General features: G+C 43.1%; 1 protein-coding gene across 2 annotated transcripts in view; it reads right to left on the reverse strand.

The window, feature by feature from the left end:
- TRAPPC9 (trafficking protein particle complex 9) overlaps nucleotides 1–24,692 on the reverse strand; it is an 800,742-nt gene that overhangs the window by 760,856 nt on the left and 15,194 nt on the right. Inside the window, exons 3-5 of one of the 2 annotated variants that reach the window (XM_019553118.1) lie at nucleotides 17,432–17,577; nucleotides 15,740–15,868; nucleotides 10,725–10,751 (exon numbers count right to left, since the gene is read on the reverse strand). In XM_019553118.1, coding sequence (XP_019408663.1) covers nucleotides 10,725–10,751; nucleotides 15,740–15,868; nucleotides 17,432–17,577 — 302 coding nt within the window. The remainder of the gene's footprint in view (nucleotides 1–10,724; nucleotides 10,752–15,739; nucleotides 15,869–17,431; nucleotides 17,578–24,692) is intronic. The other variant, XM_019553127.1, reaches the window with a different exon arrangement.

Raw genomic sequence — 24,692 nt, forward strand, 5'->3', positions numbered from 1 at the left:
CCGGCATTTTTAGATTACCTGCACCCCCCCTATTCCCCACTCGTGCTGGATAGAAGGGATTTTACTGTATATAAAAATCTGCATCTTGATATCTATCTTGATTGATCAATGGATCGAGATTGAGATCTCTATAACTGTACTTCTAACAGTCTGTCACATGACCATTGTCGTTCACTTGACAGACCAAAAACACACTTTAACAGTTAACCAATCTTAGGCCTCTTACAACATTTGCGCTGCGCACCCATCACCATTCCAGTGTTTTCACTCATCATCACCACATTAGTCATAGTTGCCTTCGTCACTGTCTTCACCATTGTCCTCCTCGTTGTTCTCTTTGGAGGGCTTGCTTCTGAAGAGTCTATATCGGTCCCCTCTCTTCCAAAAGAGGCCCACCATCTCTTTCCCATCATCCTCTTCCATCTTCCTGTAGTACCAGTCCATTTCACTTGGCTCCATTTTAATACAGTCCTCAACTGTGGGGTCTGAGTGCCTGTCTGTGAGCAGGCTCCTGGCCTTCCACAGGGCATACCTGAAGCAGAAGATGAACTGGTCAAAGCGAGCTGTCAGGGCCTCTCGCTGTTTGGTCAAGTGCCCATAGAGGACTGCTTCTCTGGTCCAGGCCCTGAAACCCAGCACCACCAGGAGGAGCGCACATATTTTCTTCCATACCTCACTGGCATATGGGCAGTCCCAGAAGTGGTCAGTTGTTTCTGCCTTCCACTGGCTTGGGCAGTTAGATGGACTTCTCTGCCTTGCGCTGTTTCTGCCTGTACAGAGAGGGCCCAGTGGGCTGCCTGCCAATTCAGTCTCAGTGCTCCTTTTGCAGGTCCTTGGGGAAGATTTGCTCCCACACAGCCTGGCAGCTGTCACCAGTTAGTAAGTACATGGGTGATATGATGTCTCTTGCCTTTACCATCTCCTTCAATTGGTGGCAGCTCACCAGGATCACTTGGTCCATATCGTGCAGCTAGTATTTTTCCCAGAAACATTTTAGAACCTCATAGAACCATGGGGATACCATAGCCCACAGGTTTCCATTGGTCATTAGGGACCAAATTCATGACAAGTGGGGTGCACTGTGGCTCCTTTCATCTTGCAGGTTCCCCTGCGCCATTCCCTACCACTGTTTGGTGGAGGGACACCACTTGCAACCCACTCCTGATCAGCAGGGCAGTAAAAACTGAGGTTTTAAATATAGCGCTGTTTTTGCCTCCTGCTACAGATTGGCTGACCAGCCCCAGACAGCCCTGCTGTTTGCTGCTGATTGGTGGGGAGACAAATGTGGCACCATGTTTCCTGATGATCAGGAGGGAGCAGTGGGGGGTGGGGAGGGGGGCAAGGTGCACACGGGGGAAACATGAAAGATTAATGGAGTCACTACACACTCTATTTCTGCCGTGAATTTGGTAGGTCCCTAGTCATCATGTACACCTGCCACTGTCGCAGCAGGTGCCCTGCAAAATACTTGACAAAGAGGGTTGTTTTGGATTCTGCCCCTGTTGCCAGTTAGTAAATCTGGCTTATGTACTTGGTCCAGAGGAAGAGTAGGACACCTGGCATTCTTCCATCTCTGGACTGTTTCACTTTGTGCAGCTTGGTCCTCGCCACTTTCTTCCATGTGGAGTTCCAAATGAAACACACGTGGCTCTTTGGATTCTGTGAATGACTTGCTCTAAAGGAGCAGAGACTAGGGAGGTGTATAGAAGCATGGACAGCGGCACTACCTTCATCAGCACCACGTACCTGCCCCCCTTCCCCCCCCCCGAAAAACAACACAATTGCCATAGCCCCAGTCTTTGTTTGACCTTGGCCTCTGTCTTTTCACATGCTGTCTGTCCTGTCAACTCTGGGTCAAACTCCACCCCAAGCATCTTTACCCTCCTTGCGGAGGATGGAGACCCCCAGAGGCAACAGGTCCTCATGACTGCCCAGGACTAGATAGGTGCTTTTGATCAAAAATATGGGACAAAATACTAGTAACAACCTACCACAAAGCTAGGTTAATGCAACTTAAGTGGTAATGGACATTATGCTTTGTCTACCTCGGCACCGACTCTTTCCCAAGTCACTGAATGGTAATGATAAGGCATTATACTACATACATTTTTACTTCCTCTTCACTTCCACTGCTGAGCTGTGCCTTTCTTTCCCATTTCCAATGATTCCTGATCCTTCACGAGCCTTAACTATCTGGAAAGCAATCAAATAGGGCCCCAGACATTTCACCCAAAATACCTCTGCTGCCTCTTCTCTCAGTCTGTTACATGAGGTGGTGGAGTCAGACCAGGCTGCCTTGCACATCTTCTGCATATACATTTTTGGGGATATCAGGACTTGCAACAAGAACACCCAGTTCCAGTCAGCAGTGTGGGGCTAACTAGCACACAGATCATTTGTTAGGGGTATCCGAAGTACACACCCACACAGAGCAGTGCTGAGCTATGGGGTCCATCCTGGCTTGAAATACTGTTGGTTCTGCTGGGACCTAGCCCAATTAGCTATATGGCAACTCATGAGCCTTTTGGCTTTAGACTAGTACAAACTGTGCATGATATTACATATAAAAGTGTTTACGAGTGCTTTCAAGTGTGTTTACAGAATGGTTGTGTTAAAACTTGCAGCAGTTTCCAAAAACATAAAATGCATCAATTCTGGATGAATTAAGTCTATGGGTACCCATGGTAATTTGACTGTATGTAAATGATTACAGGAATGTTCATTTCAAAGTAAGCATTTTCAAATTTGCCACTCACCTTTTGTGTGCTTAGGGAAAACATGGTCTGACAGCAGGCCTGTGCGAAGAGGGAAGTATTCGATTTGGATTCAGCTGATTCAGAGGACAGCGATTCAATTCAGAGATTCGGATCATTGCCCCAAATTGATTCAGCTGAATTGGCTTTGGAAGAGTTGGCGCTGATTCAGAGAGATTCAATGATGCGGGTCGGCTGGGGAGAGGCAGGCACAGTTGGGCAGTTGCAGGTTCTCCCGCGGTTCCTTCAGCTGTGCCTACCTCTCCCCAGGCAGGGGGAGACACAGGAGAAGCCCCCATGGCTGCCCTGCCCAGCCCCACCCCCACCCAGCTCCAGCCTAGTCCCAACACTTAAAAAAGCCCCACACTCCCCAGCTGCAGCAGCAGCAACTGGGACCTCTGAGGGGTCATGGCAGAGCCACCTTGCACAATGCAGTGCAGTGGGGGACAACAGGGATCACCTGCCTCCCCCCACCTGCCACCCACGCGACAGCTGCCCCATGGTGTAGGTGCAGCATGGCTTGGCAGAATACTGCACGCTGCCTGGGAGCTGGGGCCAGTGGGACTGAGTGCTGCCAGGCCCCAGCTCCTAGACAGCATGCAGCGCCCTGCAGAGCCATGCTGCACCCGCTCCATAGGGCAGCTGCTGCACAAGTGTCAAGCTTAGCAATCTCACTGTCCTGTGCTGCACAGGGGAGCTCTGCCACAAGCCCTCAGAGGCCCTGATCATCAGTGCTGCAGCCAGCGAGTGCAGGGCTTTTTTTTTTTTTCTTTTTAAGTGCCAGGAGGCTGGGGCTGAGCAGGGGATGGGGCCAGTCAGAGCAGCCATGGGGGCTATTCACACAACTCCTCCAGCTGTGTATGACTATGCCCTGGCAAGGGGAGCCTTGCCCTGCTGCCACTTGCCCAGCTGGTGTGGGGAGAGGTGTGCAATACAGCCACGGCTCACTCCAGGCAACAGCAGGACATAGCCCCCACTCCCAACACTGCAGCGTTGGTAGCAGGGGCTCTGCTCTGCTGCCACTTGCCAGCTGGCATGGGGGCGGGGGGCGTGGGATGAAGGCACAGCAGCACTAGGAGCAGGGGCTATGACCTGCTACCGCTTGCCCCCTTCTGCCTGGAGAGAGCCGTGCCACCCCTTCCCTGGCTGGGAAAGCAGCAGCAGGGCAGAGTCCCTGCTCTCAGCACTGCCATGCCTGCATCCTATAAACCCCCAACCCTCACCCTGAGTAATGCACGCTCTCCTGCCCTGGCTGGACAGCTTGTCTCAGCCACAATCCTCCCCTCCCCCAGATTTACCAGCAGGAGGCAGCCGTGTCAGCTGCCTGCTTAGTCTATAGCTGAATCTCCGAAGTGGCCAAATCTTTTCTGAAGCTTTTCCAAATCAATTTGGATGTTTCAAATCGATTCAAAGCTTTTAACTGGTCTCTCAATTTGATTTGGATTCAGAGGTTTGGTCCCCAAATCAAGCTGAATCTCCTCCAAATCAAATCACCTACTGAAGCTTTGCTTAGCCCTATCTGACAGCAAGGGTGGGGAGTAAGGTGGGGGGAAAAGAGGCTGCAGGGGAAAAGCTGGGGCAGAGCAGAGGGTAATAGGGCCACGTGACCTCCCCAGATTTAAATTTTCCATGCAGTAGCAATGGAAAGGGAACAAATTCAAGGCAAGCCTCCAAGATTAAGCTCTATACCTGGAAAATTATAAACAAATTTATAACTTCCATAATAACTTCCATATATAGAATCTAATTATTGGGGGGTCATCTTATATTTAGGTGGTCTTCTGTTCAAGTACATATGGTACTTCTTCTTATTCCATTTAAAATAGAAGAACCAATTAAACTAAAAATAAAAAGTGCAAACTGGGCTCTTTTGGTTCAGTGTATCAGGACCGGTAAACATGTTATAATTGCAGAATTCCTCTCACTGGTGGCTGTGCAATCCATAGGACTAAGCAAATCTGATAAGGATTCATTAGGACAGCCATGAAATCCCACAATGCAATGCTCTCCCTATGCCTTAGGACCTTTTTTACACATGCTCTGGGAGTAGGAAGGAGGTTACTCATTTGACGAGCTTTAGTTAAAGCACCCCCGCCGCCATTCTGAAGCGTGGAGATGCCGATACACAAGACATGGAAGCCGGTGGAGCTAATTAGCGCACTCCAGCAGACTCTATTAGTCAAGTCCGCTCCAATGCACTGTAATTATAGAGCATCAGAGCAGCCTCCCTGCACATCTACAGGCACCTGAAGTGTCCTTCCTCCATTCTCCTTCCTTTTCTCCCTATTTATTCATCCCCCAAGCTTCATTCCTTCCCCCAAAAAAGTTCAAATAAAAAAGTATTTCCTTTTATTAAATCCATATTAATCCTCACCACTCTACTCCTTTCGTACATGTTTCTTTCACATTCCTTTCGACTGTTTAGAGACAAAAGAAGTTCAAGGGCAGGGAACACGCACATCCCCTATGATGCATCTCCATGCCTTGGGCAGCTTTGGCTCAGGGACAACACAAGCTGCTGTGCTGGCAGTAACAGTGGCTATTATTCTAGCTGGACCTCCTCTCAAATGTGGAACTCTGCCCTGGTTGCCCCTCTCAGTAATGATACTGATGTTTGCAAAGATAGGCAAACTATAGCTCATAAACTGCACGTGGTCCTCTAAGACTTTAAAATGTGGGTCCCAAGTTAAGTAGTAGTTAGAGTCAAAAAATGTAATTATCTGCTCATTAATTATTTTCTAGTTGTGATTCTCTTCAGTTCTTCCTTACTGTTTGTTGCAAAAAGTCACTTAATGACATTATTTGAGCTGAGGTGCTGCGAGCACATTGTTATTCTGAGGCAGTAAATCTCAAAAGCCATGTAGGGACTACATCAGCCATGTCAGGATTTTGGTTTGTAGGCAGAAGGTTTAAAAAGTTTGGCCACTCCCCATATACAGACTAGCTCAGTGGAGTCCTTTGGATGCTATACTAATAAATCACCATCATGCTTACTTAAAAACCTCAGAAGAACTTTTTGGGTTTTTTTTAAGATAAAAGCCTTAGTAATAAAGCTTTAAAAACTCACAACTAGAATATTGAGCAATTTTCATAAATTTGCATTTCTGAAGTTATATCCCTAAGTGCAATAGAACTTCACTGTACAAAGCACATTTAGTACATGTTAAAACGTTTTAATTTTTAATGCTGTATTAAAGCAGTTAGACAGTATTTATATGAACTAGATAGTAATAAAAACTTCAGAAAGTTGTAAAATCATTTTACAGCTAAAGTGCATTTATTCAAAACGTTCTCCTATAATGAAGTCAGTGACCAGATGATACAGATTAACTCTTTCAGAAGTTTAACAAAGCTGAAACAATTATTTTTGTAATGCCTTTTTTAACAGGATGTCTTCACAATTTTATTTTCAATCATCAGATTATCTATATCAGTGATCAATAAATTGACTCAGTTCAAATTACATGGAAACATAAAAGCACTGATCTGTACCTAAGGTTCTCAATTTCAAAATGGCAGAGAAAGTTAGCAGAACTAGTCAGTAAAATCAACTAGACTCTTAAAACAAAAAACAGAATAGAAAGCCACACATCTGATCAGAAACTGTAGGGAAAAAGGGACAAGTGACAAAAGACGAGCCATATGAGACTATGCAAAGGATATTAAAACAAAAATAAGGGGGAAAAAAATTCAGCCACATAAAAATAATGAAACGAAAAAAGTGGGGTTGTTAGAGAAGCAAGAATAGAGATTAAACATCTTCAAGTTATGACCCCAAAACTAAATACTTTGCCTCAGTTTTCAGTAAAGACAAAGACAGACTAAAAGAGCAAAAGCAAACTAGCTAAAATAAATGAGGGTATGGAAATAGCAGCCATCACAAGCAAAATTCAAGAAGTCTGGTGCTCTCAAAATCAGAAAGAGTGTTACTATTCATCCCAGAGTTCTGAAAGAACTAGTACATGGCATTGCCAGTCTTACCAAAAAGATTTAACACCTCAATCAAGTTAGACATGGACAACAGCAAAATGCAGTGTTTGTATTTAAGGAAAAAGTGATCTGAGCAACTGGAATGCCACTTCATAAAAAGTTTACTTTAATAGCATGCAAGAATTTAAAGATCATTTTGAAGGAAAGCATAATCAAAGAGAGGAACATAGACACAAAATGGGACAAAAATGCAACCTGGGTTTACCAAAGGTAGGTCATGCCAGATTAACCTAATATTTTTCTCTGACCAGATAACTGATTTTCTAGACAAGGGGAAAGCAGAAAGTCTTCCCTATGTGGACATCACTAAAATGTATGCTATGGTACCACATGGGGGCATAACTAGTAATTTCCCCATGTGGTAGCATTAATCCAAGAACCGGAATTGGGTAGGGGCTAGCTTAAAGTGAGATAACAGACTGTGCTAAAAGAGAAACTAATGTCCTAGAGAGTTACCTGACAGGAGTCCCTCAAGGATTAGTCTTGGAACCAACCTTTAATGATTTACTGAGAATACAAACTTAGGAGGCACTGTCAATTTTGATGAGTATTGGGATATCATACAGTAAGAACTGGATGACACTGTGGACTGGATTAATAAAAAATGGGATGAAATTCAGTAGGACCACGGTCAAGGCCATGCACCTCAGGATTAACTATGAATTTCTTCTATAAGTTCTGGGAGCTTATTACTGGGAAACAGAGAAAATAGACTTGGCTTTATTTGATCGCAGAATGACTACAAGTTACCGGGTGAATGCTAACATGAAGGCAAATGCAGTCTTGGGATATATGAAGTGAGGTGTTTCCAAGACAGAGAAGCTTGCAAGGTAATACGATTGTGCTCTCTATAAATACATCAGGGAAAAGAAAACTGTTTGAGCTACATGTCCATCGGTTCTAGTGCTACCATTAGTAACAACTATTCACAAATAAGTGTACCCTAGAAATTAGAAGGGATAATAGAAACAAAAATGACTTAATATAGATCAATCAGGACCCCATCACACATTTAAATTAAAGCTAGATAGAAACCAGCTATAGAGTTGTTACACATTTTCAAGCATTAAAATTGTAGCTGGTTGGCTCTTTTTATAGCTGAATAGATGTTTTCATGGCATGATAATTACTCTGCACATGTGGCCAGGCTAAATTTACTGCACAGTTAAGTGCATAATATATGTAACATAGCAGGCCCTCAATTTATGAAAAAGTATCATGCAAAATAGTTTGCCTACACTAGTAATGGCTCAAGCAGGCTTTTCCAGCCTTACGTTACTATATACCCACTGTCCAGTATCACTCATTTGACAGGGTTCATAGCTCAGCAAGCGTAGGGGAGATTTCAGGATGGGGGGCAGGGGACTCTGCATGTTTGGCTTGGGGGGGGTGGGGGAGGAAGAGTGTGGGGGAAACCACACAGCCTGCCCCCCTAGCTACCCTTTCTCCTTACTTTCTGCTCCCCAGCAACCCTGGCCCAGTCCAGCCAGAAGCTGCCACAGCTTCTCCCTAGTCTTGCTGGGCTGAGGCTGAGCCAGGGCGGAGAACACAAACGGATGGAAGGGGCAGAGGGCAGACAAAAAGGAGGCGGCACAGGGGCAGGGGTCTGGCCCCTCACTCCTTTCCTGGCCACAGAAACGGGAGAATGAATTTAAGACGACGTGCCCAATAATGAGATTCTATACAGGGAAAATTATAACATATTATAATGTTTCCACATATAGAACCCAATTATTTGGAGGCTGTCTTAAATTTGAAGCCATCTTGAAGTCTGGTAAATACAGTAGATAAGACAGATTTCTACCTGTGTTCATCTGGCTCAAATGATAGTGCAATCTCAGATACTCTCTCATCGCACTTCTTCAGAACACAAGATATTGGAAGGAGCAACACACATGAAGGAAGCCCCATGAGCAGCTCTACAGAATAAGCTACTGCAAACTAGTTTGAGGGGTAAGTTGGGAGAGGTGTTCGATAAGCTTGTGAGTACAAAGTGCCCTTCAGATCTGGGAAAGAAGACACTTCATGTGAGCAAGTGGAAGATATAAAGTCTGGAATTGGTTTCATCTGTTGTTTTTGTATTAGAATTTATTCAAGGGATAGAAGTGACTGAAGAGCCCCAGCTAAACTCTGTGTGTTGAAACACACCTACACAGTAGTGCCAACAGACAACAATTATATTCATTATAAAAAGCTGAATGCTCAATTTTTATTTATAATTTCACTATAATTTTAATTTAACATTTAATTCTGAGCAAATGGGCTATGAACACCTCTCATGGAGTATGACTTTCAATTAAAACTAAAACAGAAGTGTTTAAGTGGTGACTTCAGTATAAAGATCATCCATCTAACAGTTTTACTGCATCACGTATAATTTAAAAACAAAAACTAGCAAAATGTCTTGAAGTACAGCATTTTTTAAATAAAGGAATATTTCACTGAAAAGCTATGTAAATTGGCCTTTCTAATTTATGTTGGATTTTTATTAAAAACAATTGCATCCATTCACATGGAAGCTTATTTTCATATGGAAAAACTGCGATACATTCACAATGTGTTTCTTATTACATGAACCCGGAGCAGGTAAAGTTATGAACTCATTCTTAAACTACTGTTAAAACACAATTTCATTACATATAGCTCAGCCACTCCTGACACAAAGCAAAGTGTATTTTTATTAACAATTAAGAGACAGGCTACCTTTAGGACATGCTGCAAGTCTCATTTGCTTCCAGCAGGTCTATTTTGAACCATTGCTGCTATATTGGGAGGAGGAGGGTTCCTTTGTTTGATTTTTTTTTTTAAACAGTGTTACGGTACCTTTCCTACTACTAAATGTGAGTGGATCCCTCTGAAGTGAGTTGGGTGGCTATTGGTTTGTCACCACGACAGATACTTTCACATAATCTACTCAAGTGCTGTATTTGAGTCTGTTTATTTAAAAATATGCATGCAGCTATAAGATGCCTTCCAAGAACCCTGTATGTATATTAAGTGAGTGAATGCCAAGTCATATTTTCTTCCCCAAAAAAAGAAAGGAAAAAAAAAACCACAAGAAACAGTTGATCTATTTTTCCCCTTTGCCACCACTGATCATAAATTGAAGGCTACTTAAGAGCTTAAGCATAATCATTATCAGGATACACAAGACAGACAAAAAGTATGGAGAGAAAGAAATACTGAATTAAAGGAAAGGGACTTAGTGAGCAACAGCTGCTCTATGGTAACTGTCTTGTGTATCCAATTCTATCCCACAGCAAGTGGACACTAAACCACAGCACCTCTTCATTTGAGGATAAAATGCCCTGATTTTCCGAGACTGAAGTGGACACACAAAGTAGTTAACACAGATTGACTGATGCACAGTAATTTATTCCTCCTCTAACTCTGTATAATTTATCTGCCCATAAGCCAGGAATCCTGGGCAATAATTATTAGGAAAACAAAAAGGTAAATTTACTGCCATATAAAAAGGCAGAATTGACAACTGCCTCACAGCATTAACATTTACTTTTAAAGTCTATCATCCTTGCAAAAATGATTAAATAAGGTTAATTCATATTGGAAATCAAATTAAATCAGGTTACTTAGTTTAATTTCTCTTTTTTTTTAGGGAGGGTGTTCCAAAAATCAACATGACCTAATTACGGGTCTACTTTTATTAAAATAGCCTACTGATTTTCAGATACCCAATTTGTTTCAGGTGGCTTAACGCTGATTTTCAGAAACTCTAAGCCCCCAGGAATCTAAAGGAAATAAATTGGATCTGTACTCAGGACTTTTTGTTTTCTTTTTTTTCCTTTGGTGGAGGGGGAGGGGAGGGGGCAGGGAATCTATGGTTCAGACCAATGACCAAAACGGAGACATCTAATAAATCAGATCCAACTTACTTCTAAGTTATCAAAATAACTACACAAATGCAAAACAGTGAACAGGAAAAAAAAACTTAGTCAGGAAACATGCACAAAGATAATGTACCTGGATCAATGAGAACTTCTTGTGCCCCTAAAAGGAGGAACAAAAATGATTTTCAACCTTCAGCACAGCCAACAAAGAAAGCTATTGTAATATATTTATAGGTATCACCATGACAAGAACTACAGGAAAATTAAAATCCAGAATTGACACTGCTGTTCAAAATGATTGTTCATATAAAGTTTGATGTTGTTACACCATACCTATGGCCAACTGATTAAAAACAGCCTTTACCCTATTACTATAGAGTTAACAGAAAATTACATTTTAAAAGTTAAAACTTTAGTTCCAAGACTACAGCTAAAATGATTGTGCTGGATTTTCATGTTATATTCTAAAGTATAAGCCTGGAAAGTCTTAATTTTTATTTCTCCCATTCTTACTTTGCTTTTCTTCTTTTTAAGTTAAAATTCCCACAACACGGTCCAGTTACCAGTGTTTGAATGTAAATAATCAACTCCTACTCTGCCAAACTAAGTCTTCCTTACTGAGCTATTAGTTTTACGTATAGGTACTCTAAAAATACATTTTTAATGAACTATAAAAAGGTATTTGCCATATAACTGCCACCAAGAGGAGCTTTAAACTTTGTTCCATATCTTGCAATTTCCCCTTGAAGGCTCATTCCATTTTTTAGCTTTTTGTTAATGACTCTACCATTGCAAAGCATGCCTCTTCAGGAGCTGCAGGAATGCCCTGGTGGTAGACTTAATAAAGACAAAGCTTCCTACTTCCAGGATAGAGACCCTTTGTGAGGCTTACCATACACAACCTCTGATGCAAGGTTTTCCCAAATAGCCGACAAAGGGAGAATGATTTTGCAAAAAGGAAGGCTGTGCATCTCAAGTTGACAGTATGTTGTTTTTCTAAAGTTTGGACAAGGTAATCAAGTTATGAAGAGTAAGAGCTCAACAGCCTAGCATTTTTGTCCTTTACCAGACATCTTGTTCTTTCTTAAACTGATTTTCTCAGCCTCCAGACCAAACTAATAAAATCTAGAGATTTAGAGCCTACTCTGAAAAAGAACTTCAATTCCTAAGTATCAAGTGCTGCAATGCTCAAGTTTCAGGTGCCCTGGCCACCAGAAATGGAATCCAGGATCCTGAATACCGTGTCTGAGCTCCCGGTATATTGCACAGAGAAAAATAAGGCACTCCAGGATGGGAGCCAAAAGAACCAATATACTGAGCAGCATATAGGAGCCACTCTCCAATACCTCTGGTTGAAGCTGTGTCACTACAAAGAAAAGAATGCACATTTCATTGGGCAAAGAGACTGCATGATTGTTGTATATAGATTAATGTACAATTAAAGTAGGGTGAGAACCAGCGATTTGAAGTCACAGCAAAGTAGGTTTAGATCAGATATCCACAAAAACGTCTTCATTCTTTGAACAGTAAGGCAGTGGAATGGACTGCCTGAGGAAGTTGTGGACTCTGTCACTGGAGGTGTTCAAGAAGAGACTGGACAGCCACTGGTTGCAGAAGATATAGGCATAGCTATGCCTATGGTCTGCTATGAGTATTTCCAATGCTTCTGGGCTTTGGTGCTTGCCCCCTCCCCACATCCTTTCTGATCCATGTCTGGATGTTTTTAAGCCTTCCTCAGAGGCCCTGGGTGTCGGCTGCAGCTAAGGCTGGGGATTTTGATTAGGGTGTGCCCATGTACCTGCTGACAATTAAAGCCAGAGGTTCCTGGCTAGAGGGTCTTAGCCTTCCTCTCAGGGTCAGACCAATCACCATATTTGGCATCAGGAAGGAAGTTTGCCCTGTGGCCAAACTGGAATGTACTGGGGGGGTTTCTGCCTTCCTCTGTAGTGCAGGATGCGGCCTGCTACCTGGGACCTCCTGAGCGGATGTTAACAACCTTTTATAGAAGCAGGACATTGGGCTTCCTATGAGTTACCTGTGGCAGGCTGGGGTGTTCCATCTTGTGTCGTGTCAGGGTTGACAGTAGTTTTACACAGTGATTAAATTATGGATTTGTATGGGGTAGCTTGGATACAGATGATCCTGCCACAAACAAGGGGATGGACTGGATGACCTCTGGAGGCCCCTTCCAGCCCTACTTCCCTATGATTCTATCATGCTGGGCTATCTAACTCAAGTAACAGGGGGCCAAACACCCTGTCACCGAGCAGTGGCCTTCACAACCACCACCACTTTACCACTTGCAGGCCCTCCCCTTCACTACTACACCATATGCCTGCACGCACACCCCCAGCTTTGGTGCCACATGGGCACACAGCCCCAGGCTCATCCTCAGCTCCCTGTGCTGTGCTGCACTGCATTGCCCTACACTGTGGGACACAGACAGGCAACAAAAGTCAAGGAGGTAGGAAGAGGAGGAGCCTGGAGACTCCAGCTACTGTTGCAGCCGAAGTGATGCAGAAGCATCCAGGCAGGAACTTGGGAGACGCAACTTAAACCCTCACCGGCTGCATGCAGCCTGCAGGTTTCCAGTTGGACAGCCCTGGGTTAACACATTCAACTGGGAAAGGGAAGGCGCTAAACCTCACCTCTCCCAAGACATAATAGCACACAGCTTCAACAGGAGGGGCAAAGTGTCCCCATCTAAAACAACCTTAGTCTGGTAAACGTAACCTTTTCTAGGAAGGGGGGAGATGGGCTTGCATCCCCTCAGAGGAGAGCATTAAACCAAGGCCTCCAACTTTCTGGCTAAGCTCTGTAGCCAGAGAACGTTTCGAAATGTTTCAGCTAGCCTCATTTTGCTTCAAGGCTGTTTTGAAGCCCTTCAAATCGATTCGATTTCACTGTTTCAAGCTCAAAATGAGTCAGAAGTGTTGAATCGAAACAGCCAGAAGAATTTTACACAGTCCTAGTAGCTAGCACCACATCTTCCTCCATGAACATTTTTAGAAGAAACAAACAGCCATATCTGCATTATATAAGGAGCTCAATTCTTTATGCACATTGCTCTTAAAAAAAACTACCACAACTGGCCTTTCAGGGGACTTAATAAGAGGAAGACCTAGTTTCCCTTTCAACTAGACACACTACTCAGCCCTGTCCAGAATTGAGACTTTTCAGACATGTGCACAGGCACAATTCTGGGTGCCTCAAACTTTAAAGTCAGAAAGTATCCATGAAATTTAGGACCCCCCCCCCCCCGGGTTAAACAGCACTTAAAAATCCCCCTTTTTTTTTTTTTTTTAATTAATGTGTTCCTTAGAAGCTTGGAATTTATTTTCGATATCTGATCATCTAAGGCTAGCTTGCTAATAATCTTCCGAAAAGCAATAAATAGAGCTGCAACTAAAAAGTAATTTGGGTATAAAGGAGTATAGGATGCACTGAAGAGGGAACAATGAGAAGACACCTTACTGGACAAAAAAAGCCGAAGTAGGCAAAGGTTTTGGTTTTGATTTACCTTGGAGAAAGAGGGAAAGTTTTTAGTAAGAAGCTGTTCAACTAAGACTGGAATCCAGTAATTGGGACCCCAAAATGCTAGCAATAACAACTTCAGCTAGCATCTTGTAGGCTATAAAGTGACTCTTCTAAATTAAGGCACAGGTACCTGAGAGGGACAGAATGATAGAGTAATTCAATCAACCATAACTGAATTGAAGTTCTGCTTACTACTATACACAATGTTTCACTCACGTAGCAGAAGAGGGCTTATTCAAAAACTTTTTTCAAGCAATTAAAATTGTTCTTTTTTAAAAATGGACAGACTTGCAATTTTGTACCAACGTGTGGAAGAATGCTAAGTTAGAACAACATACAAAAAGGCAGTAATGGTAACTGAAAACATTTTGCAGTGCATCTTGACAGCTAGAGGTTGCTTCTGACAATTTTCTTTGGCAAAAATAATAAACTTAGCTGCAGTATCTATTATTAAGTCCTTGCTGAGATCTGGAGAAACACTCATTAATACAATTATGGTAAATGAGATTACACCATATTGACCAACTGAGTAAAACTCATCTCAACAGGGAATGGAACCACCTAAATAAAGATGAGTTACATAAATCACCAGAACCAAGATGAGCTTAAAAACTGATGAGGTATCATTACCTCCAATTTGCAGTTCAGCCTTTCAAAATGGAAAACAGTTTTTTCAGATTGTGATGTATACAGGAAGAAAGAAAAACTACGAAAGATGGAAGTAGTTCTGATCACAATACGTTTTTAACGAATTCTTATGATGAGGACATACATTTTTCCGGTTTTAATTTGTTGTTTTTGAGCTTGCTATAGCAACCAGCCACTCTCCCCCAGGCAGGCAACTCATCTCATTGAAGTTATATCATCAGGGTTCATAAAGAGCACACTGGGCACATCTAGATGTTCATTAAAGTGCTTTAGGTAATGACATAATTAGCTAAAGAGCACAGGTTTTTTGTGATGCTTTAATAGCCATTAAAATAGGCTAACGCACACAGGCGCATCTGTAGACGTGCCCACTGAAAACGAACATGGGTAAATTGCTATTTTCTTGATTTGTGTTTGATTTTACAATCAATATTTCAAAAGAAGTCCTGCAAGATGGGAATGTTCACACCTAAATATTACAATATTAAGGAGTCATGTATACACTGAAGGTTTTTACATAAATCACCATCTTCCATGCAAACTCTTTAACATACCAAGCAGATGTCTTGGGCACTAAAACTTGCTTAATTCATCCTTTCAGTACATACATAAATGGCATAGGAGGGCTATATTTTCTTAAAAATACCTCTGCCCCAAGCATGTTTTTTGCTAAACAATAACTTGATTCTTTGTCTTAAAATAACACAACCAAGAAATGTGAATTTAATACTTTACAGTTCTACTTGTGTGTAAGCACCTTTGTCAGCATAAATACAGGACTATACATGTTTTTCCGCCACATGTAAACACACTAAAGAATAAAAGAAGTAATCGAACTTAATATTGGTTTTCCCTCTCCATGTGAAACCCTCCTGAGGCAAAAGGAGGGTAAGGGGAAACATTGACTTTAGATTATAAATTTCTACTATTAAAAACTGAAAATAAAAGCCAAATTGCACTTACCTGGTCTGTGTCTGTTGCCTGCCTCAGAAGGAAGTGAACTACCTTGTGCCCTACGAGCCCCAGCTTTACCTCCTGTGCCACCAGGGTAGTGATAGATAACTGATGCTGAGCATAATCCTTCAAGAGCAGCTAGAGATTAAAGATAAAGAACAATTTAGTAGAATCCACTCACATATACAACTTCAAAAGTTATATTTTATAAACCTGCCAACGTGGCCTGAAAAAGCTCCTAACCCTGTGCAAGTGCAAATTTAGTCTCCACTCCTAGTTAAAGCACGGCATTTGAGCAACAGCTCCTTTCACAGGGAAGGGGGAAAGACAAAGGGAAATAGGTTAACTGGCTTTCTCTCTTACAAGAAGGGAGCCACAGAGGAGGTGTAGTTCTCCAAGAGGAGAGTAAGTGGAAAGAAAGAGCTAATGGGTCTTTGTACACACTACACAATGGTCTTTTAAAAAGTGACTTAAATGCACCTTTTGCACCACTTTAATGGTGCTACTGTTTACACTGTTGGCAACATATTGCACATTAAATGACTTTGGGATGTAGCAAAATAAAACACTTCCAAGGTGTTAGGTGCTACCTAACAAAGTGCAACAGCTGCGGAGGGAAGCATCAGGCCTGATGCTGCTCAGGGGCTGTGCAGGCAGCCCATACAGGCAGACTCCACTGACTAAAAAAACAACAAACCTGAGAGCCTGATCTTTTTTTTCCACCCCCCCTTCCCTGAAACCTGCCTGGCCCCTGAGCTGCACAGGGGCCTGGTGCTTCCCTCCATGGCTGCGATGCCCGCATGGACCATCCGGGCCGGGTGCTTGGGATTGGTGCCCCGGGGGGGAGGGGCACTGCTGCTGCTGCAAAGGGAAGCACCAGCCCCCCGCAGCTCAGGAACTGCTTGGCCTTCTGGCACCTCGCTCCCTCCCCTCCCACCACCAGAGGCAGGTAAGGATCGGGCCCAACCCTTGTGTACACCCCACAGGGGTTTACTTCAGTTTAATTCTCCCTAAATTGAAGTGGTGGGTTTTTAAAAACACTGCTTCAATTTAGGGAGAATTAAACCAAAGTAAACCCCCGTGGCATGTACAAGCAGTCAATGAAGCCCCTGGTGATTTTTACAGGGTTGGAGGAGAGAAAGGAGCTGGTAATCTAGTGGCACTTGCACATCTTGGAGAGCAGCAACAGCAGCAGTGGACAAGAGAGGCCTACAAAGAGCTGAAGCATAGGGACCAGAATTGGTTTGCTAGAAGAGAAACAGAATAAAGACATCAATGCAAGCTTAATGTATATAGAGCTTGGGTATGCATATGAATACAGGTATTTTGACCAAGTTGTCAAACTGAGTCCTCCAGAAATAGGTGTAGGAAGTCTTTTCTGTATAACATGTTGTTAAGATCACACTTTAAAAAACAATAAATATAAAGAGTCATGCACAATTCTATTTTCAGAATAAAACATTTAAAAAGTTATGTACTATAAGTATAAATTCTATATTGCAAGTGTGCTAACCTGGCTTTTTAGAAGCTTATTCCTGGTCTGTCACTTTTGACATTATTTTTGTCATTGTAAGACTTATTTTTTATTTAGTTTTTTAGAGTCTAAGTGTATTGTTGCCGCTTCATAGTGCAGCTGGACACTTATCAAAACTTGCTTTATATTCAAATGTTACAATTTTTTTTGTTTTATCAAAATCCTACCTCCAAGCCACAAAAAGTCATTTACAGACCGCAGAAGTTCCACTGCCATATGATAATGTACCAAGGAATCCTGTAACATCCCAGCTTGGAGACATAGGTCGCCAACGTGTTTCCGCATCCGACCTTGACAACGTTTCTTATAATGTCTGCAATAAAAGAATGTACAGTCTATTACTTCCACAGTATCTCTGTCCGACAAGGTAAGAAAGCATTTTCTCAGAAGACAGAAACTAGTTTCTACCCTTCCCTTCCAGGTATATTAGCATGGCTATTTATTCTCCATCATTGAGGAACTCTACTGTATTGGGAACATGATTAAATGCTCTCAGGAGACACTGAACAGATCTAAATACCTCACACCTGCTGGATACACAGCACTACTGTATACAAAAATGAAGTCTCCGTTTCAGAGAGTTTAAATTTATTCATAAAATAGGAATACAAAGGAAACTGCAGAGAAACACAGATGATTCACTAAGATTGCCCTATGTAAGGGGAGGTTCACAATACATGAACTGGCTTACATGATAAGCATCTTCCCACTTCTTCACACTCTCCACCTACATGCCCAACACGGTCACCATCACTTCAGCCAAGGGCTATAAGCAATTTTCTTCAAAGTTCGTATATATGCCTTATTAAGTTCAGTTAGAGAAGCAACTATCAAACCACGCAAGGCATTCAGCAGGTCCCTTGGCCTGGCCTGGCCCAGCCCGTGTGTGTGTGTGTGGAAGCAGCCTGTGCTGTGACACTTGTGTCTGGTCACACAGTGGGCCAGGGGTGGCGCAGCGCCCAGACTCTGATCCCAGACAGCCACTGCTGCCATCACCGCCCCCTGCCCAGGAACCCTGGCCTGTCCACCCTGCACCCACCACAAGGGGCGCCAGACAGAGCAAGCAGGGTTCTATGGAAGCCAGCTGGGGAACAGCAGCTCAGACAGGTGGGCTAGGGCCAGGATTGCAGGACAGTGACAGTGCAGTGCCGGAGCCCAGGGCAGAGCTGCAATCACTCTCTACAGGGGGCATGTGCAGCAGAGTTTGCCTGGGCAGGACAGTGCAGGTACTGTCCAGGCCACATCCAACCCCAACCAGCTCACAGCTGTCCCCGCAGCACTCCTCATGGGGCTGAGCCCCATCCGCTCTTACCCAGGCCAGCTTGCACTGCACTCCTTCCTGCACCAACCCCAGCCCACACAGCTTCCCAGTGGGCTGCTGCTGCTCCAGCCGCCTGGGTACTACTCTGCTTCCCCCACTTCCAGCAGCTCCTCCTCCCACTGGCCCTGCTACTTCACTCCAGGCAACAGGTAGCACTGGGTACCACATGCCTAGCCAGGTAGGGGAGAAGCTGTAGCCAGGCAGCTCCTGTCCCAGCGTGTGGGGCTCTAGCTCCAGCTCCCAGCCACCTAGCACAATAAGCAGCCACCTGTGGGCAGCCATGCGGGTGAACAACAGTCCAACCAGGAAGCTGTGCATACTGGCCAGGACCATGCCATCAACAGGCACAGGGTGGCAGGGCAGAAGCAGGAGCAGGTGGGGCTCAGCCCCATGCAGAGCACCACAGAGGCAGCTCCAGACTGGATCCTATCAACTGATGGGTCAGATCCAGCCAGTGGGCTGTATTTTGTCCACCGCTGTTATAGGCTGATATACACAACACACTTGCACATCAACATGACACTCAGTGACTAGTGGTGTCCCCCAAGGCTCTGTTCTCAGATCTGCACTCTTCAGTGTCTTCATCAACTATCTGGATGCTGGTGTCAGAAGCCGACTGGTTAAGTTCGCTGATAACACCAAACTTTGGGGAAAAGAGTGTCCACACTTGAGAATAGGCTTGCGATCCATGCCAGCCTCAACATGCTTGCAAGGTGGACGGATGAAAACCTGATGGCAGTCACTACAGAGAAATGCAAGGTGTTTCACCTTGGGGGCGGGAAAAAACCCACATCACACTTATAGGCTCGGCAATGCTACACTCGCTTTGCTACACGGCCAAAGGAGACTTGGGGGTCGCGATCAACTACAAAGATGAACATGAGCCACCAATGTGCTACCACAGCTGGCAAAGCGAACAAAACTCTGGCTTGCATCCACCGATGCATTTCAAGCAAGACCCAGGATATCATCCTCCCACTGTACTCGCCCTTGGTAAGGCCACAGCTGGAGTACCGCATCCAATTCTGGGCTCCACAATTTAGGAAGGAAGTGGAGAAACTTGAGAGAGTCCAGAGGAGAGCCATGTGCATGACCAGAGGGCAAGAAAACAGTCCTTATGAAAAGAAGCCGCGAGTTACAGGACTCTTCAGCCTGGAGATGTGCAGCCTCAGGGGTGACTTGGTGGCAGCCTGTAAGCACATAAGGGGTGTGCGTCAGGATCTGGGGGAACGCCTGTTCAGCTGAGTGCCCCAAGAGATGACAAGGTCCAATGGTCACAAGCTCCTGCAGGACTGTTTTAGGCTGGACATAAGGAAAAAAATTCTTTACTGTCTGAGCCCCCAAGGCCTGGAACAGACTCCCTCCAGATGTGGTGCAAGTACCTACTCTGGACTCTTAAGAAACATCTGGATGCTTATCTTGCTGGAATCCTTTGACCCCGACTTCCTGCCCCTGGGGCAGGGGGCTGAAGCCGATGATCTTATGGAGGTCCCTTCCAGTCCTAATGTCTATGAAATCAAGCACTGAGGACAGCCCCTTAACCTAACCAATGGAAAATTTGCCATTTCTGGTATTTGGTAAAAAAGGAGTCAGGAGAGAGCATTTGAAGACAGGACTAGTCTTATGAACTGGTACAGAAGAAATAATGCACATGTAAAAAGAAAATATAAAAAAAAAAAAAGGGGGGATAAGCCTATGCAAGGTGGCATGCAAGTTACCAAAGCTGCTGTCACAACAGAAGATAAATGTAACAGAAGTTATAAGGCGAGACATAAAAAATATGGCCTCTGTTGCCACTGTCTATCATACTTTAAAGCCCTCTTCCAACATTACATCCAATCACAATTGAAGTTATAAGAGTGGCACACATCAAGATTCAATCAAGGAATCATTCTCCTTTGTCCATTAATTATGTCAAGGAAACTTGTTTCATCACACCTGGACCTTAAAATCATAACTCAGTAGAGAAAATGTTAGAAGGAGTTTTATAAGTCCCAATACTCTGCAATGAAAATACTGGAAAGTTGTTTCACAGTCACCATTTCAGGTGGGTCAACTGTTTACACAAATACCATATTTTCTCACATACAGCATGCACCACCTTCCCCAAAAGCAATCCCTCAGAATTGGGGTGCATGTTAGTAAGAGCGCAGGGGGGAACAGGACACCAATAAACAGCTTCCCAAGACAGAATCACCTTATTTCACAACTTTTTAGCTCTTTTCAGATCATAGGTCTACCCAGGGAGATCAGTGTTCAGCAGCAGTTATAGTTTTAACTAAGCAGGAAAGGAAGGAAGGGTAAGTCAGCTGACCGTCACACTGTCCCTGCTCTCTGTAGTCATAACTGGGGCTGCAGAGGAGGGAGATTTTTTTTCTTCAGAGTTCCTTTAAAAACCAAGAAGTTTGGGATGGTATTATATTGCAAAAAGACAGTAGAAAAATTAAATCCCAAACTGACATAACTTTGTACAAAAGGTACTTAGTAGGCACTTCCACCTATTTCTACCTCACTTCCTATAACATTCTGCAGAATTATGAACAAATGGTATAATTAAATTATGGAAATTACTTTTTACATTTATTTTAAGTCCTGCTAATACTTTTTTCATATCATCTAATACAACCTTTAAGAGGCCAATTTTCTTTTCTTCCCCTCCTCTTTTTCTTTTATTGTGAAAGAGCCAGGATGTCAGGTTTTAAGAAAACCAAAGTGCAGATAATTTTTTTTTCTTAGAGATGTATGCTCAAGGTACATTCATATTTTCAGTGATACAGATCTTCAATTTAAACCAAGATATTAACAATATTAGGTCATCAGAAATAGCTTAAATTAAGACTAAAATCTTGGTTAACTGTTACTGATACTCCAAGTAGAAGTAAAAAATATATTTATTTGCACTGTATTTTCCAAAGATTTAACATATTACAAAAAGCTCTCCTGAATATAGTCAGGGAAAAAGGAGACAAGTTTTATCCTAGTTACCACGTCCAACAGACACACTTGTACCTGCTTTCATTTTTTCCCTTGAACCACAGTGGTAAGGGTGACATCATTAGATACTCTGACCTTCTCTTTCTTTGTTCTGAAGGTCATACTTTTAAAATAATAAAATTTAAATTTTATTTCATTTAGAATAAAAAACATGGGAAAAAACATTTTATTTTAAGCTTATTAGAGCCCTATGAGAGAAGTCTGATGTCCTGGCAACAAAAATTGATGCATGAAAGTTATATGCAGTAACTAAATATTGGTCAGAGTGCTTTATAAACCAGGCAAGTATCACTATGCTCATGTTACAGATAAAAGAGCTAAACCCCAAAGTCAAATAATTTGACCAAAGTCACTGCACAAGCCAGCGAAAGCAGCAGACAGAAAACCAGTAAGGCCATTCTAATTAATACCCAATTACTGACTCCAACACAACCCCAAAATGTGTTCAGTTCAGAGAACTACGCACGTTAGCTCCTCACTTAACGTCGTCCCGGTTAATGTTGTTTTGTTATTACATCGCTGATCTATTAGAGAATATACTCATTTAACATCGCACAGTGTTCAGTTATAACGCGTTTTGGCTGCCGCCTGCTAGTAGGTAACTACTGTGACCTAATTGGATTTGCTTAACATTGTTTCGCTTAAAGTTGCATTCTTCAAGAATGTAACTAGGACATTAAGCAAGGAGTAGCTGTAATATCAATGTTTAAAATCTGAACTGGAATTGCAGCTGGTGAAGGATGTGAAGGGTAACAAGAAGAGTTTCTACAATTATGTCGGTAGCAAGAGGAGGCTCAGGGAAAGAGTGGGGCCCTTCCTGAATGGGGGAGGCAGCCTTGTGACAGAGGATGCAGAAAAGGCTGAAGTGCTCAATGCCTTTTTTACCTCGATCTTCACAGGCAAGGTCAGCTCCCAAATTGCTGCACCAGGCAGCCCAGTCTGGGGAGGTGAGCAGTCAGTGGTGAAGGAACAGGTGAGGGAAAAGCTGGACATATGCAAGTCATGGGGCCGGATGGGATGAACCTAAGGGTGCTGAGGGAGTTGGGCTGATGTGACTGCAGAGCCACTGGCCATCATCTCTGAAAACTCATAGCAATCAAGAGAGGTCCTGGATCATCGGAAAAGGGCAACTATAATGTCCATATTTCAGAAAGGGGAAAAAAGGAGAATCCAGGGCAGTACAGACCAGTCAGCCTCACTCAGTCCCTGGAAAAGTCATGGAGCAGATCCTTGAGGAATCCATTTCTAAGCACTTGGAGAAGAAAAAGTTTATTAGGAGCAGTCAGCATGGATTCACCAGGGGCAAGTCATGCCTGACCAACCTGATTGCCTTCTCTGATGAGGTGACAGGCTCTTTGGACATGGAGAGACCAATGGATGTGGTGCACTCTGATTTTAGCAAGGCTTTTGATATGGTCTCCCACAACATTTCCTCAGGCAAGCTGAGGAAGTACAGGCTGGATGAATGGACTGCAAGGTGGACAGAAAACTGGCTGGAGCATCAGGCTCAGAGGGCAGTAATCAATGGCTCCATGTCTAGAACCTAAACTTCCCTTGCTGCCACTTGAGCCCATTGCTCCTTGCTCTGTCATCTGCCCCCTCAGAGAACAGCCCAGCTCCATCCTCTTTGGCACCACCCTGCAGGGAGTTGAAGGCTGCTATTAAATCCTGTCTCAGTCTTCTCTTCCCTTATTTCGGTCTCAAACAGAAACCAAATCAGCAAGGATGGTATTCAGCAAAGATTACTTGGTGTTACAGTAAGTCCCATTGCTCCAGCTAATCATCAAAACCCTGAATCTCTGAAAGTTCCCCACACACCTTATTTAGAAGCAAATGACAAGAAAAGTAAATGGCTTACAAAGTGATTTCCAATGTAGTTCAATTACATCAGTGTTGTGACTCTTGTGTTTAAAAAAAACGAACAAAAAACCTCAAGAGCAGTAAGAATGAATATTATCCTGAGAACACCCTTGGGTTTGCTGATGGAAAGGAGACTGCTTATTCCTACTATACAAGTCACCACTGCCACGACCAGCAGCACCTAGGCCTTCATCAAATTTGCTTCCCTAATCCAAGCATCTTTATTTCTGGCTTGAAGTCAAACATTTAAAGGGTATACACAGAAAACAATACCCTTGTGCAGCTTCTGGACACAGAACCAAAAGCGTACAAACCTAGCCCCTGTACCCCTCCCTCCCGCACACCTGAGTTGGTGTATGCGTTAAGTGTGCACATGACTGTTTCTTCCCTCTCTTCCCAGCACCAGCTAAGGTTGCCCAGAATGCCTGCCATGGTCATTTTGTGCAAAATGGCCAAACATATTAAGCCATTAAAATTTTAAGGTAGAAGTAAATTTCACCTCAGACAAACCAGCAGGAAAAAAAAAAAAAAATACAGAGAAATTTCTGAATCCCCAAAATGTTAGAGATAACAAAACCAAAGGTTTAAAAATCATGCAGAATGAATTGGCAAAATTTTTCATGCAAAATGCTGCAAAATTTTTTTCCATCAGATTCAACCAATTCTACTTAGCATGCATAGCTAAAGTTTTACTGATCATAACATTATCCAGCCTTTAAAAACCCAGCCACAACACTTTATTTTCATAACTTTTGAACTTGGAAACCAAACACAGGCAGCAGCTTCACAGGTTTGGAGTTCAAAAAAACAAGCAGCTCCAGAGGCCAGCAGCCACCTAAGCAAAATTGTGTGTTCTACAAAAAATAAAAATAAAAAATTAAGCAGTGTCTGCCATAAGGAGTTAAACCACAGTAATGAGGGTCCAGGAAGCAGGAATTCTTATTTGTATTGGAAAAAAAAAATCAAATACAAAAAGCAACACTAAACTATGCAATGAAAGCAGCGTGGAAAGGCAGCACATGAAAAGGCTAACTTTTTTTTTTTTTTTTTTTTTCCATTTCATGCACTGGAAAAAAAAAATCAAATACAAAAAGCAACACGCAACTGTTCCCACATCTCAGCTTATTTTTAGCCCGCACCTTCAGGCTAACTTTTTTTTTTTTTAAACATCCCTTTTCGGTCCTCAGGCAACTTCAAAACCCGATTCTTTTAAAGGCTGCATATTGATGCCCCCGAGGAATTATAAGTAAATT

The sequence above is a fragment of the Crocodylus porosus genome, unplaced genomic scaffold (assembly GCF_001723895.1).
Source record: "Crocodylus porosus isolate Cpor-Errol unplaced genomic scaffold, CroPor_comp1, whole genome shotgun sequence".
Classification (NCBI taxonomy): Eukaryota; Metazoa; Chordata; order Crocodylia; family Crocodylidae; genus Crocodylus; species Crocodylus porosus.